This window comes from Bombyx mandarina, chromosome 06 (genome assembly GCF_030267445.1).
Source record: "Bombyx mandarina strain Sakado chromosome 06, ASM3026744v2".
NCBI classification, from domain to species: domain Eukaryota; kingdom Metazoa; phylum Arthropoda; class Insecta; order Lepidoptera; family Bombycidae; genus Bombyx; species Bombyx mandarina.
Genome location: NC_143213.1, coordinates 2,128,069 through 2,149,049, shown reverse-complemented (window position 1 = coordinate 2,149,049; position 20,981 = coordinate 2,128,069). Strand labels below are relative to the sequence as shown.

Genomic DNA, 20,981 nt, shown 5'->3' with positions numbered 1-20,981 from the left:
TAAAACTTAAGTTAAGAGACTGAGATATCTCAAATCAGAGGCGGCATTGGAAACTAAACTAAAACTCCAAATGGCATTCGCACCGGAACGATTTTTTTTTCCTACCTAAGCTGATAGCCTTGAGAGGCTATATCAGCGGAACCTTACTAGTAGGTCAGCTCACGGGGCTCAAACCTGACGACGTTGCTAACACGAACCCTAGCAAGAGCCGTGCTTCGCAGAATCTACCACCGGATCGGAACCGCGACCCACTGAGAAGATCCGGCGAGAAACTCAGTGGGCTGTGTCTGAGGGTTAATTTGCTCGTCGAGCCCTTCGTCGCAAGCGACGGGTTCAACGAGAACGGTGACCGGTGCTTGAGGTACCTAAATGCACCGTTAGTGGATCGAGAGGATCCGAAATGACGTGTTTAGGGCGACGTCGACTGCTTTCCATTCTTTCCGCAGGATCGGGTATGTAGTTACCGGCGGCCACGATGAGAGGGTTCTCGTGTCGTGCCGCTTTATCGAAGTGGCCGGAACGATACTATCTGGTTTACCACTCAATAAATCCGCGAGTCGTCAATCCGCCCGCAAAAATAAAACAACCAGACTACATTAAAATATGATAAACTATTTATTTAATTCACGTTCCATTAAAATACACACACATTTAGAGAAATCGAGCTCAGTACAATATAGTAAATATCACAAAGATAGACAATAATATATACCCATTTGAGTCGCTACACATACTTGGTAAGATAAAAAGAGTTAGAGATGAACACGATACTGTTCTATTCTCGATGCTTTTAGGCGCTCCAAGCATCGGTCACCGTACGTACTAAGAGACAAAACCCACTGAGTTTTTCGTCGGTTTTTTTCGGTGGGTCGAGATTCCGATCCGGTGGTTGATTCAGCTGAGCACAAGAGGGGAGTGTTGGTAAGTCATCCCAGGTTAAGCCTCGTAAGCTTACCCACCAGTCCGTTGGAATAGCCTCTTAGCCTACCAAACGATTACGAAGGAAATCTGTTTTATTTTCAGTTTAATAGTAAATTAATAAATTGCAGTAAAGTAAGCCTTTGTAATACTATATTTAAGCCGTGCCGCAGTGTTTAAAAATTCAAACATTCGTCTCATCACACCGAATCTCTTTCTATGTGCAAGAAGGAGATGGCTACAGGACCCGGCGATAAATATTGTACATCGTCATATAGAAAGAGACAATCGACTTATCTCGGCTTCGTAGAGCGCTATCTCTGTCGCACATTACCTTTGTGACGTTTGTCAGTCTTTCAAGGTCCTATTACATACCGGACTTCCAGTGTTTCGTGAGACAGAGATAGCGCTCTACCAAAACCGAAGTAGGATTTACCGTCGGGTACTTTATATGACTTTACCAAATATATGCTAGCGGCAAATGCAGAGAGGCTGTTCCAACTCCATAAAAATTTGAGTTAACTTTTACTTGATCGAGAAGTTAAAAAACTTGCACTAAGCACTTTCACTAAGTCTTTAAAATAAACCTCAAATGTCAAAATTAAAAGCGAGATAAAAAATTATAGCAGTCTTTTAAATCATACCAAAATTAGTAGACTACAACTAAAGTTGTAAAAATTTTTCTTTCTTCACGAAATCACAAACCGCGTATTCATTTTTATAACAAGATTAAAACAGTATCGTGTACTCGAGTCATAATAAAACTTCGAATATTGGACCTTATTGTCTTACACGTAGACGCATAGCTATTGAGGACTGAACCACTAATATCTAGATTTATGAATAACCAACAATAGATTCATATAAATATATTTAAATATACACACACATATATCTTGCCTTTAGAACAACGAAGACAAGTCGAACGAAGCAGTTTTTAATCTCAGGGCATATTTTTTATAACATTTATTTATTTATTTTTCAATTAAATCGATTGATATTACCGATATCGCGAACAAACGTGATTCGAGCTACAGACCACAGCAAAACATTATTTCAAAATTTTAAAAGTTTAAGGAGGACACATCGTCATACACAGACATATCACTAAGTCATATCGGTACTAAGAGACATTGATGTTCTAGACCAACGGTGGGCAACCTTGTCAACCAAAATAGCCATATTTACATAGCTAATCATCATCTTAGAACTTACAGCCCAGGGTGGGCCTTAGCCTGGTTCAGTATGTCTCCCGACTGCTCTGTTCAAGGCTTTCTCCTTCCAATTTCTGACACCGATAACTTTGAGATCGTAATATTCCGGAAGGAAGGCAGTAATATTCCGTGCCTGGATTAGACATTTCGCGGAAGAACCGTGGCTGAGGAGTCATAGAGCTACGGGTAGCTGACCACTGCTTTAGACGAATGCTGTTGAGTTGTTAGGTCTCCTTCGGAGGGGTTCGGGTAGCTGTTAGCAAATCCCACCCCTCCTGGCTGAGCCCTTGCTCGCCCACCTGTCCTGGCGAAACTGGAAAGGCCTCCGGGCCACCAGTAATCCATTAATCATAAAAAACCGAATGTTGTGGATATGTCGCGATGCCAAGATAAACGAATGACTATAACAATTTGCAACACAAAACCTTTACATCTATAATTTCGTCAATCATTAACTGAATTTGAAAGGACGCGCCATTGATAACAAAGAAGTCTCATTCAATAAATTAAAAGTGAACATTAACAGAGGTACAACCGCACGTTGTACCGAAAAGAACGTACTGTAAGACTTTAGAAGTATTTAACGGAATATTTGCAAATTCATGACATAGATAAAACATGCAAAGAACTTTTCTTAAAGTAAATTTTATCGATATTTATTCATCTCCACTATCATTCTAGAGATTTTAAGATGATGGAGGGTAGATTTAAGAAGCATACTCTTTGAGTATCAAAGTGACCGTCGAAAAGCGACCAAGTAGTACGGCACCACTATTTTATATTATTTTTTCAAAAATTATTATATTAAATTTCAATTTGCAAATTTCACTCCGTTTACAATTGTCACATTCATATTACACACCATTTGCTACGCTGGCGCTATTTTTGTAGGTTTTTAAAAATTATAATTTGCTGCTTACTTTGCTGAACACTTCTAATATGTCCCCTATAAAAGACAGGTATTCTTAACTCTACCCTCCAAATTTAAGGTTATTATATACAGGGTGTAACAGAATACAACCTGCAAAACAAAACCTTAGCGAAATTATAAAATTCTTATTTTTGTTTTTTTATGAAAGTTATTGCAATTCAAAAGATTTTTCAGAATGAATTTGTATATTTGTAAATATATACGGTATATTCTGTTCCGCTGCCCAATTCGATTACTGCCCACATAATATAATACAATCTGATAAATATTCAAATCGTTATCACTATACTAAATGTATTACTAAACTAAGAAACGTGATAGAATTTTGAGTAGATCCATCTATTACATACAATTAAAGCTGAAAATAATAAAGATGTATTATTATACAGCATTTACAAAATATAAACTCTTTAATTTCTATACGATCACAAAAACACGATTTTACTAATAGTGAACAATGTACAACGTTCATTACGCTAGGAACATAGTGAGATAATTTGAAATCAAATTAATTCATTATCAATCAACAATACATATAAATAAATAACAATAGTCAAATGTTCAAACAGTAATTTCATATTATATAATAATAATAAAATTTCCTAATTCGCTATAAACGAAAGGCGTAAAACATATTTTTTTTTGCTTAATTTTAATTAATATTTTACCATAGAACAACGATTTATTATAGAGGCACCATTGTTCTGTAAATATAAAAAAAAAATAATCGCTGGTTGAAAAGTGACACATGTCAAAAAGTTGACATTTGAAATGGGAACATATTGAAGTTTGACAGGATGCACATCTGTCGGCGGGATATACCTGTACATCATGTTGAGGAGTTTGTAGCGTTCAGCTCCCCTGATTTGACAGCTGTGCTTGGTAGTCAGGAGCGTGTAATGATATACGAATTGTGCACAATGTTCGCATAACAACTTCTGCATACTCAACCAGTAATGTATAAGCTTTATAGCATACATTGAAACTTTTGTTTAAAAGATGTTATAAGATACATTTTATTATTATTTTAGTTTTGCAATTCCGTGTGCTGATTGGAACTATTTGGAACACAATTCGACTCAAAACAAAGTTTTCAATATGTGGGTATATTTTTTTAATTTCTTGTTTTTTTTTTTTCAATTTAAGTCTTATAATCGATCTTTAGGTCCATTATAGAAAGTTTTTTAATAAATAATTAAGACGCCTTAATAAAGATGAATAAAAATAAAAACTTGTGCCACTTTGAAACCAGAGACAATAATTAAGAAGTAACACACATAGTTAGATTAAATAATCTATTCACACGCGACCATAAACGAGAGAATACATTTAACATCGTACACACGTCAAACAATTTACTGATATGTACTAATATGTTAAAATTTTAAGATTCAATTCTTCGATAATTTTTTTGTTAAATAAAACCGTAAAATTGATAATCCTAAAATAGTCGGTTTTATTATTTTACGCTGGGAAACGTGCTAGCCTATTAAGCTACCCTCACTTAATTAAACAATGTCAACGGAACAAGAAAAATAGCGGTTTTCTTTTGAATCTCCTTAAATTTTAGTCGCACTGCACAATGAAGTTCAATGTTACTAGACGAAAAAATATCAATGTTACCAGATTAAAAAAATATGATCGTTACATCTTTTTACACGGGAAGACTCATTATCTGATAAGGCTTAACATTTTTAAAGTTCATCTACCTTTAATTTTCATCTATCCATTTCAATGGTATTTACACGTATTTTATAAAAGTTGATATAGATTATATTATTATAGTTTTTTTTTCTGAAGATCATAATCGATTTCTTCCTAAATTTACAGTTGAATGTAAGCGATGATGGGTTTTCAAATAATAATCTTACAAGTTCCAGGTAAATTTTTAGGTAGCTTAGTACTTCTACTAAGCTACACATATTTGCGGCTTCTCGCAAGACATCGGCCTAAAAACAAATCAAGGTTCAAATTTGTCGATTCTAACACGAAAGCTCATATCAGCTCCATTATTAAAAAAAAAAACGAATTAAATACTATGAGGATTGAATTTTAATAACAATAACAAAATCTTGTTTTTTAAACGCCAAAAAAAAACGGTTCTTATAATTATTATTTTTAAATAAATACTTGAAGTTTGAGATGCGGCTACCTCTCCCGTGTTCTAATCAGTTAATTTCGAAGGAGAAAACAGCAATGAATTTTTAATAAATCTATTCTAAAAAGTCTCTTTGTCTCCTTTTAAAACAGCAGAGTTACCAGCATTATGCATATAATTTCATCAGTCCAAACGTCAGACGTGACAAATCAAACAATACTTTATTCCTAAGTATTGAAAGTCGTTTTACAATCATTTCAACAAGCTTAAATTAATGCCCAATGGAAGAAAGACAAGGTAAATTTCATCTATCTCCACAACGAAGTAATTTTCTTGGTATGTAATAACTACTGCCCAAACTCTATCCCTATTTAACTCGAATTTTGTTAACAATTTAACGAGTTTCTTTTTTGACGTAGAATTATTATGTATTTGTTTCAATTTAAATAAGTCTAAGTTACTGCTTGTAACTTAGTTACAGTGTGTTTGGAACTGCCAGTTAAAGTCCCGTCCAAATCGGACCATCCAGTTCGGACTGGGAAACAAACAGACTGACATAAAAAAAAGTGTTTATATGCATTTAATAAATTTAAAAGCTGTTATTATGTCGTTGCCAACAGACCGTTTTATTTATTTGCATGTGTTAATAAGGTAAAGTTCTGTGAGCAACTTCTCTATGATTGTATGTGCGAACTAATATGTCGCGAGTCCTTAGTTACGCTGTCAAGGTATAATGTTAATTTAAAATTATAAAATTTACATGTTTCTAATTACGCACACCCTAATGGCATGTCACAGATGACACGGAGAATATTACTCGAACACAGAGGCAATTAGAGATTGGGTGACCCAAAAATGGTCACCCAATCTCTAATTGCCTCTGTGGATATATATCGAGAGGTGAAAGGCTATTTGGTTTAAGCGACATTTCGCTTAATACACGACATTTATCTTTGTAATTAAAGCTCCGTTTTATTTGGTATTGGCATAAAAAATTCGATTTTCTTAATTGATCTACAAAATAATTAATCCATTCAAATATGTAGCTGAAAAAGTTTTTTTGTTATGATATTTTATCCAAATTTTAAGCTTTAAATAGCTCTCTCGTAAAGTTGCAAGAATATCGCTTAAATCAAATAGCCTTTCAACCCTCGATTATAATTATTTTGTTACACACAAAGTCGATAAACTCATTACTTAAACGAATTAACTACAAGCATAAATAAAAAAAAAAGTAGACAAATTTAAAAAAATACTACTTGGTATTAAAGTTAAAGCTGATATTTTGTCTACTGTCTATATCACGTGGAGGTGGTTGATGGTTAGATCCCGCATTTCTTCGACGCCACAAATTGATGAAGATAAAAAAAAAAAGAATGTGATTTTGATCCGTCTGTCGGAGTCGGCCTTAACGTCAATCAGGGATAATAAAAAAATCACATTTTTAATCAGTGTCGTAGAGTTGAAAATAAACTAGATCCGTCTTATACTCTAATACATATGTTAAGTTTTCCCTAAATCTACTCAAGTTCATATTATATATTTGAGAATTACATTTAAAAAAAATATTATGGCGACATTTGTCGACAGCGACTGTATTGACACCGTTGACAGCAACTCTATTGACACTGTCGAAAGCGCCTGTATAAACATTGTCGACAGCGCCTGTATAGACATTGTCGATAGCGTCTCGCCGATCTTCTCAGTGGGTCGCGTTCTCGATCTGGTGGTAGATTCTGCGAAGCACGGCTTTTGCTAGGAACTGCTTTGCTTCGTGTTAGGAACAACGTCAGGTTTAGCTCCGCGAGCTCACTTACTAGTTCTGTGAATCTAGAATAACCCCTCCAGGTTACTAGAATAGGTAGGAAAAATAAAATGTCGACAGTGACTGTATTGACATTGTCAATAGCGACTGTATTGACATTGTCGACAGCGACTGTATTAACATTAGTTCTCAAACACATCTTTAAGAAAATATATTTTATCAATGCCTTTCTCAATACACCATCGTATAATTCTATGTATTCAGTTTTTATATTATATATGACATATAATCTGCCGCTAGATATATTACGGTATAAAATATCTGCACATGTTACTTGTATTGAAAAACAAAGAGAAATTAAATCGTGCGTAACTTAAAAAAATTTTTAACTTACTTTAATAGTCACATAATTAACTTTATTCATTTTCATGTTCAAAAAGATAACTTACTAGTTTAGGTTTTTTTTTTAATTTTTGGTTTGAATTTCATAGGGTTTTGCTTCGAAAACCATTGGTAATGTATTCGAGAACGAAATAATGGACGCCTCAAACGCTTACAAAAATACCGAGAGATTCGACGCGAGTCTCTTTATTTTTAATCTCTACATTTACAAACGACTACAGTCCCAGTTCGCGAAGCAGCAAGAATTTGGTACAATGACCCCTTTACCTACTGACGGTGGTTACAAAACTTTTTTGTATTAAGTGCGGTTTACATAAAATGACTAAAGGAGCAAAAAATTACTAACTTAGGTATTGAATAAATTATTGCTATTATAATAATTTCAATCCAATTTAAGGTCTGTATTACTGTACGGGAGCGAAACTTGGTTTGTTCGCTAGGACTTGATAAAAAAACTTCAAGTGTCTGTGAATAAGTGCCTGCGTCAGATTTTGAAAATCTTTGGGCCTGAGACGATCACTGACAAAGAGCTGTGGAGGATCACCAAGCAAACACCAATGGAGATGGAGATCCTTACGCGAAAGTGGCATTGGATTGGTCACATATTGAGAAAGTCCGATACCCGCCTATAAAAGAGAGCACTGACTTGGATAGTGTCTGGAAAAAGGAAGGCCACCCCAGAACAACTTGGCGTCGCTCAGTGGAGCAGGAGTTAAGCGTCTGGGGCAAGAGGGTGAAAGAGAGTGGGAAGAGCTAGAACAGACTGCCCAAGACCGATGTAAATGGAAGGATTTCATTCGAGCCCTACACCCCAGCAGAGGGTAATAGGAAAGAATGATGATGATGATGATTATAATAAATTATTTATTTAGATTATAACAGTTACAAAAATCGAGTTACAATTACAGTAACTCGGCCGACAAATAAAATGAAAATTCAAAAATCAGAATCCGATGCCTCTGTATCGGAGTTACTGGTTGCCTTATTTACTACTTGCCTTACTACTCAAGGCCAACGTGCGAACAAGAACAAACCTTACGGTCTCAGGTAAAAGGTTTACAATCCCTGAGGACGGTGGTCATTGCATCTGTGCGAGCGAGACTCGTTATATTTACGCGGGAGTAACAAAGACAGGTAATAACAGGTTATGGTCCGAAATTCTTCCCGCTCCGCGACTGGTCTTATAACACGTAAATTCATCACGTAATCACCACATTTTAAATGTACACTCATCACCGAATAATGTTTCTAATGTTCATCATCATTAACATCGACACGTCTTCTTCGCCCCGGCATTCGCCCCCCACAGGACTTATAGAACCACTGGTTCTATTCCCACTGTTTACACATTGTATATAGGTAATAGGAACACGCAGTTAGGGAATTTGTAGAAAAAAAATTATCGCTTCTTAACACGTTGAACGCTTTTTATAACCATTCGGGCCAAGCCAAAATCAGGGAATCAATAATTTTTATCAACTTGAGATTTTCATTAAAAAATTTATAAAATGCGATAATTTGCACGGAAGAATAGCGACTCTTACTAGTCTAGTTTTTAAGATATTTTAAAAGGCTATATATAGCCTTGATACTACATATAAGTAAAGTAATAAATAGATAAAAATTACCGACTTTTACTAGTCTAGTTTTTAAGATATTTTGAAAGGCTATATGAGTCGACTATTATCAAAGCCGGCAATCTGACTCTTGGACAATGATTGGTAAATCAGAAAAACGAATTATTGACTTTGTATTCCATTGGCAGTCACAAAACTCTTCGGAACGACATCTTAGATAAATAACAGGTTAACTATTAACCTTTATTTAATGCAGGTTTTGAACCGTATTCTTTGAAGGAGACGATTATATTCAAATCAATCTGTATTGTCATATCAATAAAAAAATTTTGTCCAAATGCACAGATTGCCACCTTTGATAATAGACGACTCATATATAGCCTTGATACCACTTATGAGTAAAATAATATATAGATAAAAATTCAGGAATTTTACTAGTCTAGTTTTTATGATATTTTGATAGGCTAAAAGTGGCAAAAGTGGCCTAACCCACATTTTTTTTATTCAAGCTTATATGACGTATATTGGTATTTATTTAAAATATAATCAATTTTGATGCAAAACCGGTCTATCCATAGTTTCACCCATAGATAACAGATAGCTTTGTAAACATTATTTTTGCGCGTAGTGTTTTTTGCTTACTCAAATTCAAATTCATGAAAATTCAAACCTAATTGCCTCTGAGGCTTACGACAAAGGGAAGATCTTCCACCGAGCGGGTGATATTGCTCGGTAGACCGACGGTCCGAATGTTGTTGTTCGGAACTTGTATCTATGCGAGCTTATCTTGAAAATGTCGTAAGCGAGATTCAGGCATCTGTCAATTATCTTGCGTTGTATGATGGCTACCCGCCGCACCTCCATACTAGCTATGGTAAGCTTAGGTCACTTTTGCGCAGACGGCCTCATATATAGACTTGATACCACTTATAAGTAAAACAATAAATAGATAAAAATTACCGACTTTTACTAGTGTTTTTAAGATATTTTAAAAGGGTTGATTTTGATAAAAACTATAAAATTCTATTGGATTTGAAAACCACGCTGTTTGGTTCGGCTTAAGGGCCACGCGGTTCACTTCCATTATCTTCCATACCCGTTTTGTTTGATAGCTGCAATCTGTGGCTTGTAGAAAGCGTTTACGTTGGAACCCTCACGTGACTCACGGGTGACCCTCACGGCCCGAATGGTTCAATAAGGCTCACTAAGGTTCACCGGTGAGCACCGTTGCGGGAATGAAAATACTCGATTTTTCGTGTGGCGTTCAACGTGTTAAGCCAATTTTTGACGAATATTTCACTATACAATAAAGGTAATCTATTGCAGCTCTATACGCATGCAAAAGTTCACGGCCCATTTATTGTTTAGTGGGCACCTATTGGTGCTAACGAGTTTTCCGCTCATCAGATTTGCTGTAACGTTCTTGTTCACAGGGTGTGTTTTTACTTTACTTTTGTACGTTACTTTACAATACTGCAGCCATTAACTATGGCAATACGTCGACAACAAGCTGCTTCCAATTATATAATTATATTATTATGATTTTCTGTATATGGGAATATACTAACGCTTATATGGCTAGCCTCAAGTGGTCTTTACTATTTAAAAAAACTTGATAACAAAATTTATCAAAGTTTTATTTACTATATAATCATTTTAGTAGAGCTTCTGGATCTTTTTTGGATCTATTCGTGAACAAAGGTCGCGTTCATCAAGGATCACCGCTTATCAAATTTAATTAATAAATCCAATGCATATCAATTGTATGGAAAATCTAGAAGCAAATATCTAAAGCGTCTCCGAAAGTAAGGTTTAAGTATGGCACTAATTCATGATGAGTTATAACGCTCTCAAAAAAGCATTATAAAGCTTTGACAACTCAACATAAATATGGACCGCTAGGATATAATTTATTGATTTTACCGACTGTGATCGCAAAGGTGTGGTTTGTTCTGTGGGGGCGCTAGTGCAGTCTAGTCGGCGGTGAGGTAGAGACGGCGTCGGGTGCGCGAGTGTCAGCGCGGGGTGCGCGGCGTCGGCGGCGCGTGGGGGGCCAGCGGGGCCAGCGAGCCGTGGGGGGCCACCGGGGGGGCGCCGCAGGGGGCCAGGTGCTCCGCGTGGAGACGGACCAGCTCCAGAACTATGGATGCTTCGATGTCAACACCTGCATAAACAAACATTACGTTTTATTTGTCAGTCAGTGCGACATGTGCGTTGAATTATGATATCTATTAATTTCGGAGAACTCACCTATTTAAAGCAACAAAAATGACGATCAACTTTGTTTTTTATTTATTTATTGGTTTCTAAGTATTTCGTGAGACGATTTCCTAGACACATTCAAACATGGTACCGTTGGGGCGGTCAGACATACCCGCATGAACCTCCTCCCGGGTGAGTAATATTTCCTGCGTCTCGTCCGGAGTCACGAGTATCACACGATGATGGCGCGTCTGAAGTAAATTAGCCACTACCATCTGGAAACATTTTTTTTATTTTTTTATTTTTTTCTTGCTTAAATGAGTGGACGAGTTTACAGCCCACCTGGTGTTAAATGGTTACCGGAGCCCATAGACATCTACAACGTAAATGCGCCACCCATCTTCAGATATAAATTCTAAGGTCTCAGTAATGTCTATGTAATGTTGATGCTGTCTCGTTTCCGCATCGAGGGGTAGTATAGAAATTATATAGCAAGTGACGTCATAGAAGTTTGAATTTTTAATCATAAATAATTGTTCAGTGGGAACCGGCTTGCTTGTGCCAATCTCATTGCTAATGTGTATGGGCGACGGTAATCACTTACCAATAAACGAGTCGTATGCTCGCCTTTAAAAAAAAAGGACCAACGATATTAAATTGTAAACGTGATATTTTGTGTTAATTATTCTATGGACTGGATTAAGTAAAAACGGTAATTTATAAATGTTTTATGCTTAATCATGTTACTAAAAATACCCACAACATTATTTCACTTAGTGAACTCTCTTACGTAAATGACAGGGTTCAAAATAAAAGGTAACTTTAACAATACTGACTTGAAACAAGGAGAATATTTAAGTTAGTTTTTTATTATTCATTTTAAAAACGATTAAAATCGATTTTCAAATTTTCTTTCGATTCGGTATTTCAAAGTCGTCGTGGCCTAACGGATAAGACGTCCGGTGCATTCGTGTTGAGCGCGATGCACTGGTGTTCGAATCTGGCGGGTACCAATTTTTCTAATGAAATATGTACTTAACAAATGTTCACGATTGACTTCGACGGTGAAGGAATAACATAGTGTAATAAAAAAATGAAATCCACAAAAGTATAATTTGCGTAATTAGTGGTGGTAGGACGTCTTGTGAGTCCGCGCGGATAGTTACCACCACGCCGCCTATTTCCGCCGTGAAGCAGTAATACGTTTCGGTTTGAAGGGTGGAGTAGCCGTTGTAACAATACTGAGACTTTAGATCGCATATCTTAAGGTCGGTGTCGCATTTACTCTGTAGATGTCTATGGGCTCCGGTAACCAATTAACACCAGGTGGGCTGTAAGCTCGTCCACCCAACTATGCAATAAATGGCGAAATGAAATGGCTATTTAGAGTCCAAGTACTTACTCCTAGTGCTATATAGGTACCTTATGTTTGTATTTATCGAGGGCAGCTCTGGCCTTGGGCACGAGGAGATTCTCATCCGTCTCCAGCTTGAAGGAGATCACGTAGGCCTCCGGAACCCAGAGGTTCACGAGCGGCGCCAGCATCTTCGGTACCAGCTGGAGCTGGATCACCGGGGCTCCACTTGCCGACTGCATCTTATGAGTGGGCTGAGTGTATGATGCAAACGTTAATCGCCAGTTGTACTCATCTTATAGGTAACGTCAGGTGACTTTGACAGGTGACAACACGAGTGCTCAAGGTTGATAGTCTAGGAATTTATTGACATTGATAATGCCATGGGCTATAGTTGCGTTAAAGTTTGAACTTGAAACTTAAGTTTACAAGTTTAGGATTCGTGTTTTGATGATTCGTCCTTATTCTCTTTCTTTTGAATTCCATTCGATAATAGCATAGCATAAGAAACGTATGACCAATAGAAGATGGTCGCTTCTGATTGGCTTTCTGCAGTTTCAGAGCGGCGATAAGTGGTGAGATGTCGAAGTTTCTATCTTGGTATTAGGCTGTTAAAGATTAAATGCGTTCCGACTTCCACCTTAAAAAGCGACCGACTTCTCGATCCAAGACGCAATGAGTTATAGGAATTTGAAGCTAATAACGAAAGCAGAACGGCCTATTCTCGCTTACAACTCGATCCTTGGGGATATAGAAGTCCGAAACCGCTGCAGCCAGATACAGCACGGCCCGGGGTCCGAGGTTGGTGAGGCACTCGCAGGCGGCCCGCAACAGCCAGAAGTACTCCGACACCGTCGTGAACGAAACATGCAGGATCGCTCCCGCCGAATGCGCCGCCTTGTACCGCAGCAGGATCGGAGCGAGAACGTCCACGCTGTCCGGCTTCACTGTCGAAGCGTTATTTGACTTCGATAGGGGGCGGGGGACTGGGGGATCGCGGGGGGCGTTAACAGCTAACGATGTAACGTGCAGGCCGAAATAGGACGGTACTGTCATTTGCGGTATAATGCGGCAATATGGGTAATTTTTGAATATTTTAATAAGTTAATAAATTCGTCCTCCAATAATCAAAAGTATAACTAGAGGGGGGCAATTTTTTTCAATTCGTTCTACTTCTGTAGACACCAAAAATTTAAGCAGATCTTAATTACTTTAACCGTCTTTCGGCAATCTTTCCGCTTGAAAATTGTATTTGGACATTGAAATGCCGTGGCTGTTATGTTATTATAGTTGTACTGCAATATAGTGTAAGGTGTAGCGCTCGGGAAACACCGTGCAGGGGAGCTACTTCCAAAGTCGGATGGTACGTGGCAAAAAATACCTCTGGAAACGCATTGTGGATGAACGCAGTTGGTCCAGGTAGTATGGATGAACTCTACTCCGATGGCGGGCGGTGCGATGGTAAAAACGAGATGATGGTATCATCTCAAGCAATTGTGAAGAATTCTAACAATCGATTCGAACAATTTAGTGATAGTAGGACCTCTTCTGAGCCCGCACGGGTATGTACCACCACCCTGCCTATTTCTGCCGTGAAGCAGTAATGCGTTTCGGTTTGAAGGGTGGGGCAGCCGTTGTAACTATACTGAGACCTTAGAACTTATATCTCAAGGTGGGTGGCGCATTTAAGTTATAGATGTATATGAGTTCCAGTAACCACTTAACACCAGGTAGGCTGTGAGCTCGTCCACCCATCTAAGCAATAAAAAAAGTGAATTATATGGAATCGAAGTGAACATTTATTTCCCACAATTATCACGAACTAAACGTTTTGACTTTAGTGCCAACAAAATGCTGTACATAACAGAATTTAAGTTAAAAAAAGAAGCCATATATTAATAAATCTTACCGGTTATTGTCGTATTCGGTCCTCGCTCCTGAATATCCAGCATATCGAGCAACTTCTGCCCGCTGAAGTGCCTCGTGAAAGGCTCCAAAGACTTCTGCCGGTGCATGAAGATCACAGCGTAGCCATGCTCCAAGAAATACTCGGCAGAAGCAGAGCCTCGTGTGCCGGCGCTGAAGTTATCCACGAAACGTACCGTATTGTGCTCTAGTGGTACTGTCGTTCCACCTGACTGAAAATATAGACGGGATTAAGCACGTAAAAATATATGCTTACCCGCAAAATATTGTTTTCTTTTTATTGCTTAGATGGTTGGACGAGCTCACAGCCCACCTGATGTTAAGTGGTTACTGGAGCAGATAGACATATACAATGTAAATGCGCCACCCACCTTGAGATATAAGTTCTAAGGTCTCAAGTATAGTTACAACGGCTGTCACACCCTTCAAACCGAAACGTGTTACTGCTTCACGGCAGAAATAGGTAGGGTGGTGGTACCTACCCGTGCGGACTCGCGAACTGCGGTAGGGCATCTTTTGAGCAGGCATGAGTATGTACGACCCTGCCAGTTTCTGCCGTGAAGGAGTAACGCATTTGGGTTTGAAGGGCGGAGCAGCCGTTGTATTGTCAAAAACTGAGACTTAGAACTCGTGTTTCAAGATAGAAGGCGGAGAATTTTAGGTGCGTGAGAGCAGACGTAGACACTAACGCGCATGCGCACTTATCAGTACCCAGGGAGAAAAAGTTACTTTCTTCCCTGTACAGCGGGACGAAAACCGAACTTTCGTCGTCGGTAGGAGAAAAAACAAAACTTTTGTTATATTTAGGTCCTTGATGAAAGCATGAAAAACTATTCTTTTATCACATCGTGCGATATATGAATTGACATTAACAATTCTGCTTACGGTCACTAGAGCAATCCTGTTGCCGTATTGATCATGGCGTTCGCAGAACTCCTTCAATAGCGATCTGTTGTCTTCGAAGTCAGGCGGAGGTAGGTGAGCCGCGAAGAACTCCTCCCAAGTGCCGCTTGCCATCTCGAAGTATGGCTAGTCTGTTAACGAGGGCCTATAGTTATGTCAATGTAGAATCCGAACATATTAAGGCGATGTTGGCGATTAAAAAAATATAGAGGATTGCTCGGATTTTTTTTGACAAATTGTGTTTTTTAGAAATTATATTTAAATACGAATTACATATTGATATATTATATTATATTATTTGTTATTTTCTTTAAAAAAAACTAACTTTATGTTTATGTTGATTATTGAAAACATGAATAAAACAATATTTTCTGAAAATAAATCGTAGATAGATCGATTTATCGCCCCCGAAATCCCCTGTATACTAAATTTTATGGAAATCGTTGGAACCGTTTCCGAGATTCAGATTATTTATATACAAGAATTGTTTGTTTAAAGATACTAGATTCATTTTGTTTTTTTTTTTAAATTTATAAATTGTGCAATATACGGCCACCAGCTAGCAAGCTGCCTTCGAATCATTCGGGTTTATTAAGGGCATACTAAAGTGAAGACTTTATGCTAAGTCTAGTAAATGAGCAAAGTTTACTTTAGACTTATTCACTCTTCGGATACATTTCAAATTTGTCCATGTATCGGATAGTATTTAAATACTTCATACATTTTGATAAATATTCTATCATTTAGAAGATGAACGAATGACTCACCGGTTTTAAGTGGAAACCAGAAGATCTAACCAGTCTCTGGAGAGTTCAGGTTGAACTCTTAATCATATCACTCGAACAAGAAAATTAAGATTTGTTTAAAATACGAGTTAATTTTAATAGTAGACTGACACATTTATAATCAAGACATGACATTACATTTTGTATATGACAGATAATTCTAAATTAATTGGAATGTTTAATAAGGGACACAAGCACTTACATTAAATCTTAAAAATTAAGTTATTAGATTATTACTGTTTATCTGAATCATTTAACATTTTCTTATTGGCTTTTTATACTAGCATACACCCTACATGATGGCGGGTATTTGTCTACCATAGTGTACGTCAGTAAATAAAAAAAAAATATTGTGGAGGAAAGTTTCTTCCAAAGCCAGATGATATGAGACAAAATGTAAATCTGGAAATACATTGTAGTGGCAGATAGTATGACGGTAAAGCGATATGGTGGGATCATCTCAAACAATTACTCAGAGCATTTCTCTTGGAACATACTGTACAAAACCTAGAGAGAACTGAAGTTCTTCTGTAGAAACTGAGATTCCAGTTACAATATTTCATTCAATTCTTCACTGTGTCTATTTGCAGTGAATAGCCTTACTAATTTAAGTACTTTAGAACCAGTAAGACAATAAAAGCCTAACTTTATTCACTCACTTTTAAAGACTATATTCAATTTTTAAAAAGACAAAATACATTGAATCACTTATTACTGCTAAACAATTAATTCAAGTTATGAAAAAGAAGTTTTACAAGCTTAGTATCTGTAATGTGTAGTTTGTTTTAACTGGATTAGTGAGCATGGGATATTTGATACACGATGAGTCCAATTTTTTTGTAAGTCTTCTTCTGACAAGGGTCATGAATTTTTATAGTATTAAATTAAAATAAAACAAATCGTCACCTAAACATTACACAAAGACAATATATCAATTATGCTGAAAAGAAATAGATATATAATCAAAGGGTTAAGTATTTGGAGTTTGAAATTTTGTGTCAATTTATTTATGGAATCCATAATGGAGGAGGAATTTGTAAATTTGTTTTTTTAATTTATTTATTATGATTACATGGTCAGAAAATAAATGCTATTAGTATTTTAGTTATAGACCTTTAAAGGCTGTTGATTTGCCAATTATCTTAGTCTGATGATTGATTCTACAGCAGCAATTGTATCATAATTTTATCATCACTGCTGTGCTGCATTTAACTCCGTATTAAAGTCTGCTCTTTATTTCTGTGGTTATTTATCATTTTAAAGTCCTTCATTGTAAGTAACAGTAGTCCTACCCCTGGCACTGCTTAAGAATTATAAGTGATAGTGACTATTTAAGATAATGTAATACTCTCAAGGGCCTTAGTTAATGAAAATAAAATATAGTTCTTAGTAATATTAAATTGAATTACGATTATAAGACTCAAATAAAAATATGTAATTAATACTGAGCTTGTTCAGGTATGTAAAACTTAATTTTCATCTTGAGATCAATTTAATTTGCTGAATGTAAATTCAAAGCATGTACTTTATCCTTAAACATTATTGATTAAGTCTCCTAAAAATTTAAATTATTAATTATAATTACCAATATTTTGATTGATAAATTGACTCTAAGGTCATCTTTTTCATGAATTTACTAGTCAATTTAATTATAATATACTTAGTTGTAGTAATTATAAAATTATTTTTGCTCACCTTAATCCAATTTTTAGATTTTCCACAACTTATTTAAAAGGATGTAGGAATTAAACTGTAATTGTACAAATTTTAATTATCTGTTTCGTGTAATTCTATTTTAAGAATTACTTGCGCCAAGGATTGGTTTGTTTACATTACTATCTCCAATATATTATGCCCTATGTTATGGAACCCCTAAACACCGCAATATTCACCGAAAACCTTTATTAAAAATCAATGAGCACCTACTTGTGTCCACTTGACGTCTCAAGTATATTAAGTGTATAATCTATGTGTATAAGTGCTGATATAGGTATATTTTGTTGAGAAAAATGGCCTTGGACGTTGCTCGATTGAGGCCTAGCCTTCCAATCACGATCGATGTTTTGTTACTTTAGATTTTCTTTACATTAATTGAAAATAAAAGATAACCCGGAGTTATCTCAACGGGAAATAGAAAATGTCAAAACGAACGAATACGTGCTGTCAGCCTAATTTTTGAAATTCCAGGAAACTTATGATTCTGGTTTTGATTGGACAGAATTATTTTAATCAAAATTCTTGTTTCCAATGTGGCCTATGAGAGTACTAAGCTGAAGCATTAATGAGCTGTTCAAAGTTTGTAGCAAATGTTTATTAATGTTTCAGATTTGAATTTTACCAAGCTATGGATAGACCTAAGCTCGAAATATCACATGGAAAAAAGTACAAAATACGCAATCATTTTAAACTTATGGTTCTTTAAATTAATGTGATACTACAAAGTGATTTTACTATTCTACGAGTAAACTGAATATTCTAAGTGCTTCGGTATTTTTTAAGTCTGGTATTAGTGAAATGTCAATTTGACAGTTTGAGTGCGTTTATGGATCGAGTTAATGAGAAAAGTTATGGAATGGCAATTAATGCCATGAATGAAAAGATACATTAAGCTAGAATGACATTTCAGTCATAAAAGTTATATAATTTATTAAATACGATATATTTCTATGTTAGCTCCACAACTGTACTTGAATAGCAAACTCTGAAACGAATTAAGGCACGAATTTTGTGGTATAGTACATAGATTATACACATAAGTATAGTAGAAAATTGTTATGATATACTGACCCTTAACAAATTTGTACGTGAAAATCTCATGAGTTTAATGCGTAAAGGACAAACCCGAAATCCATACAAACTTGGGCCTGGCGTTACAGTGCTAGAATTTGGGCATAAGTTACAATACCTAAGAAGGTTTCTTGAGCCCAATTTTCAGGTCTCCCAGCAATGGCCAAATTGGTAAAATCAGACAATGTTTACATTTTGAGGTTATGTTTATTGTTCGAGATATTTTAATAAAAACGATATTTTTGAGGCTGTTTCCTACTAAAGATGAGTAATTTTTTACGAAACCTGTTGCAGCAACAGGTTGCTTTAAAATAAAAATGGATCCTGTTACGAAAAATCGCGTGTTAGGTTGTTTACGAAAACGAACGAAAGCCAAAAATTAAAAACAAAGTAATGCGAAGCGCGCTGCGCACGAAATGATTTTTTAAGGGATTTTATGACCTGGTAACTAAGACGTTTAGGTCAGTCTTATTTTAATTTTAATGAAAACTTTTTTATATGAAAAACTATATATTTTATATGATAACTTTTTTATATAAACTAAAAATCATTACGTGCTCCCTTAATATCTCATCACATTTCATTTCATTTTATTTCATGCCTTTTTTATTTTTATTTTTTATTGCTTAGATACCCATCGACGAGCTCACAGCCCACCTGATGTTAAGTGGTTACTGGAGCCCATAGTCATCTACGACGTAAATGCGCCACCCACCTTGAGATATAAGTTCTAAGGTCTCAGTATAGTTACAACGGCTGCCCCGCCCTTCAAACCGAAACCTGCTTTACGGCAAAAATAGGCGGGCGGGAGGCGCGGACTCACAAGAGATCCTACCACCAGTAAAATTATTAATGTAACTACACCATAGAAAAACTCAAAGTACCAAATCAACTTTTTCATGTTATATTTAAGATTGCCAGTTGAAAATATTTTGTATTGCTGCAGTTGCCGACATGATTTCGTGTCATAACTAAATGGCACAGTTATTTATTTCTTTTAATGATTTTTGTTAGTAGATTTTGGTGCTTTACGTTACGTTATTCAATGAGATTAAGTTTATAGTCTGGCCGGCCAAACATGGCACAACTAAATAGCGGCAATCCAGAATATCTTCAGTTGGCAACATTAAAGATAACATAACACGATTTGATACATTTGTATTTTTCTAGGGCATAGTCACATTAATATAAAAATGCAAAACTATCCTTTCATGCTATATTTAATGTTGTCAGTTGTAGATATTTTGAATTGCCGCCATTGGAAGTAGTTGTGTCACGATTCGATGGCCATACTCTATTTACATTGATTAAAATACCTATAAAAACAGTCATTTATCCTAAAGCAAAAGAGTATTAATTATTTTTTACACTCGATTTCCACTAAATCGATCCCATTTTATAGATGCTCTAATTCTAATCCGCACGTTTGTGGAGCTAGCTACGTATGTATATTGAAATAAGTGTTGCAGATGTTTACAAAGATTGTTTAAAACAAAAAATTGAATTCAACTTATTTTCTACACTTGGCCATTGTCAATGAAGCTAAGATTTCAATAGGTTAATCAAGCAAAATAGACGAATTTTTTGGTACATATCCCATTCGTGTAACGCTTAGGCCCAAAATGGGGTTTCTCCTTCTTAGTCTATCCTCTGTTTTTCCCAAAGAATATTTAATGTTTTTAGACTACTCCATTTTTTTAATTTATGCTTTCTTTTAATGTTTTTTTATATTATTTATTAATATAGTGTGTACCTAATATTAATTGGTCTTTCCATATCTTGGGTGCATTCCTAACAAAGGAGAAACCCCATTTTGGGCCTAAGCGTTACACGAATAGGATATGTACCAAAAAATTCGTCTATTTTGCTTGATTAACCTATTAAAATCTTAGCTTCATTGACAATGGCCAAGTGTAGAAAATAAGTTGAATTCAATTTTTTGTTTTAAACAATCTTTGTAAACATCTGCAACACTTATTTCAAATATCCGTAACTAGCTCCACAAACGTGCGGATTAGAATTAGAGCATCCATAAAATAGGATCGATTTAGTGGAAATCAAGTGTAAAAAATAATTAATACTCTTTTGCTTTAGGATAAATGACTGTTTTTATAGGTAT

At 35.9% G+C, this 20,981-nt stretch overlaps 1 protein-coding gene across 4 annotated transcripts; it reads right to left on the bottom strand.

Moving 5' to 3' along the window:
- Nucleotides 1-592: 592 nt before the first annotated feature.
- On the bottom strand, nt 593-18,825 carry Ppcs (phosphopantothenoylcysteine synthetase). Of its 4 annotated transcripts, XR_016323245.1 has the most exons (8): nt 17,771-17,992; nt 15,273-15,421; nt 14,371-14,599; nt 13,194-13,408; nt 12,530-12,715; nt 11,280-11,382; nt 9,764-11,069; nt 593-9,583 (listed from the first exon to the last, which is right to left on the bottom strand). XR_016323245.1 is itself a non-coding variant. In XM_028170393.2 (7 exons), exons 2-7 carry the CDS (start codon nt 15,402-15,404, stop codon nt 10,921-10,923), a joined length of 1,014 nt encoding a protein of 337 aa, XP_028026194.2. In that variant the 5' UTR covers nt 15,405-15,421; nt 18,002-18,825; the 3' UTR covers nt 593-10,920. The 4 variants fall into 4 exon arrangements, 3 of the variants coding, with proteins under 3 accessions (XP_028026194.2, XP_028026196.2, XP_089584385.1); XM_028170393.2 differs by lacking the exon at nt 17,771-17,992 and adding an exon at nt 18,002-18,825 and having other exon boundaries at nt 593-11,069; XM_028170395.2 differs by having other exon boundaries at nt 593-11,069.
- Between the last annotated feature and the right edge of the window lie 2,156 nt (nt 18,826-20,981).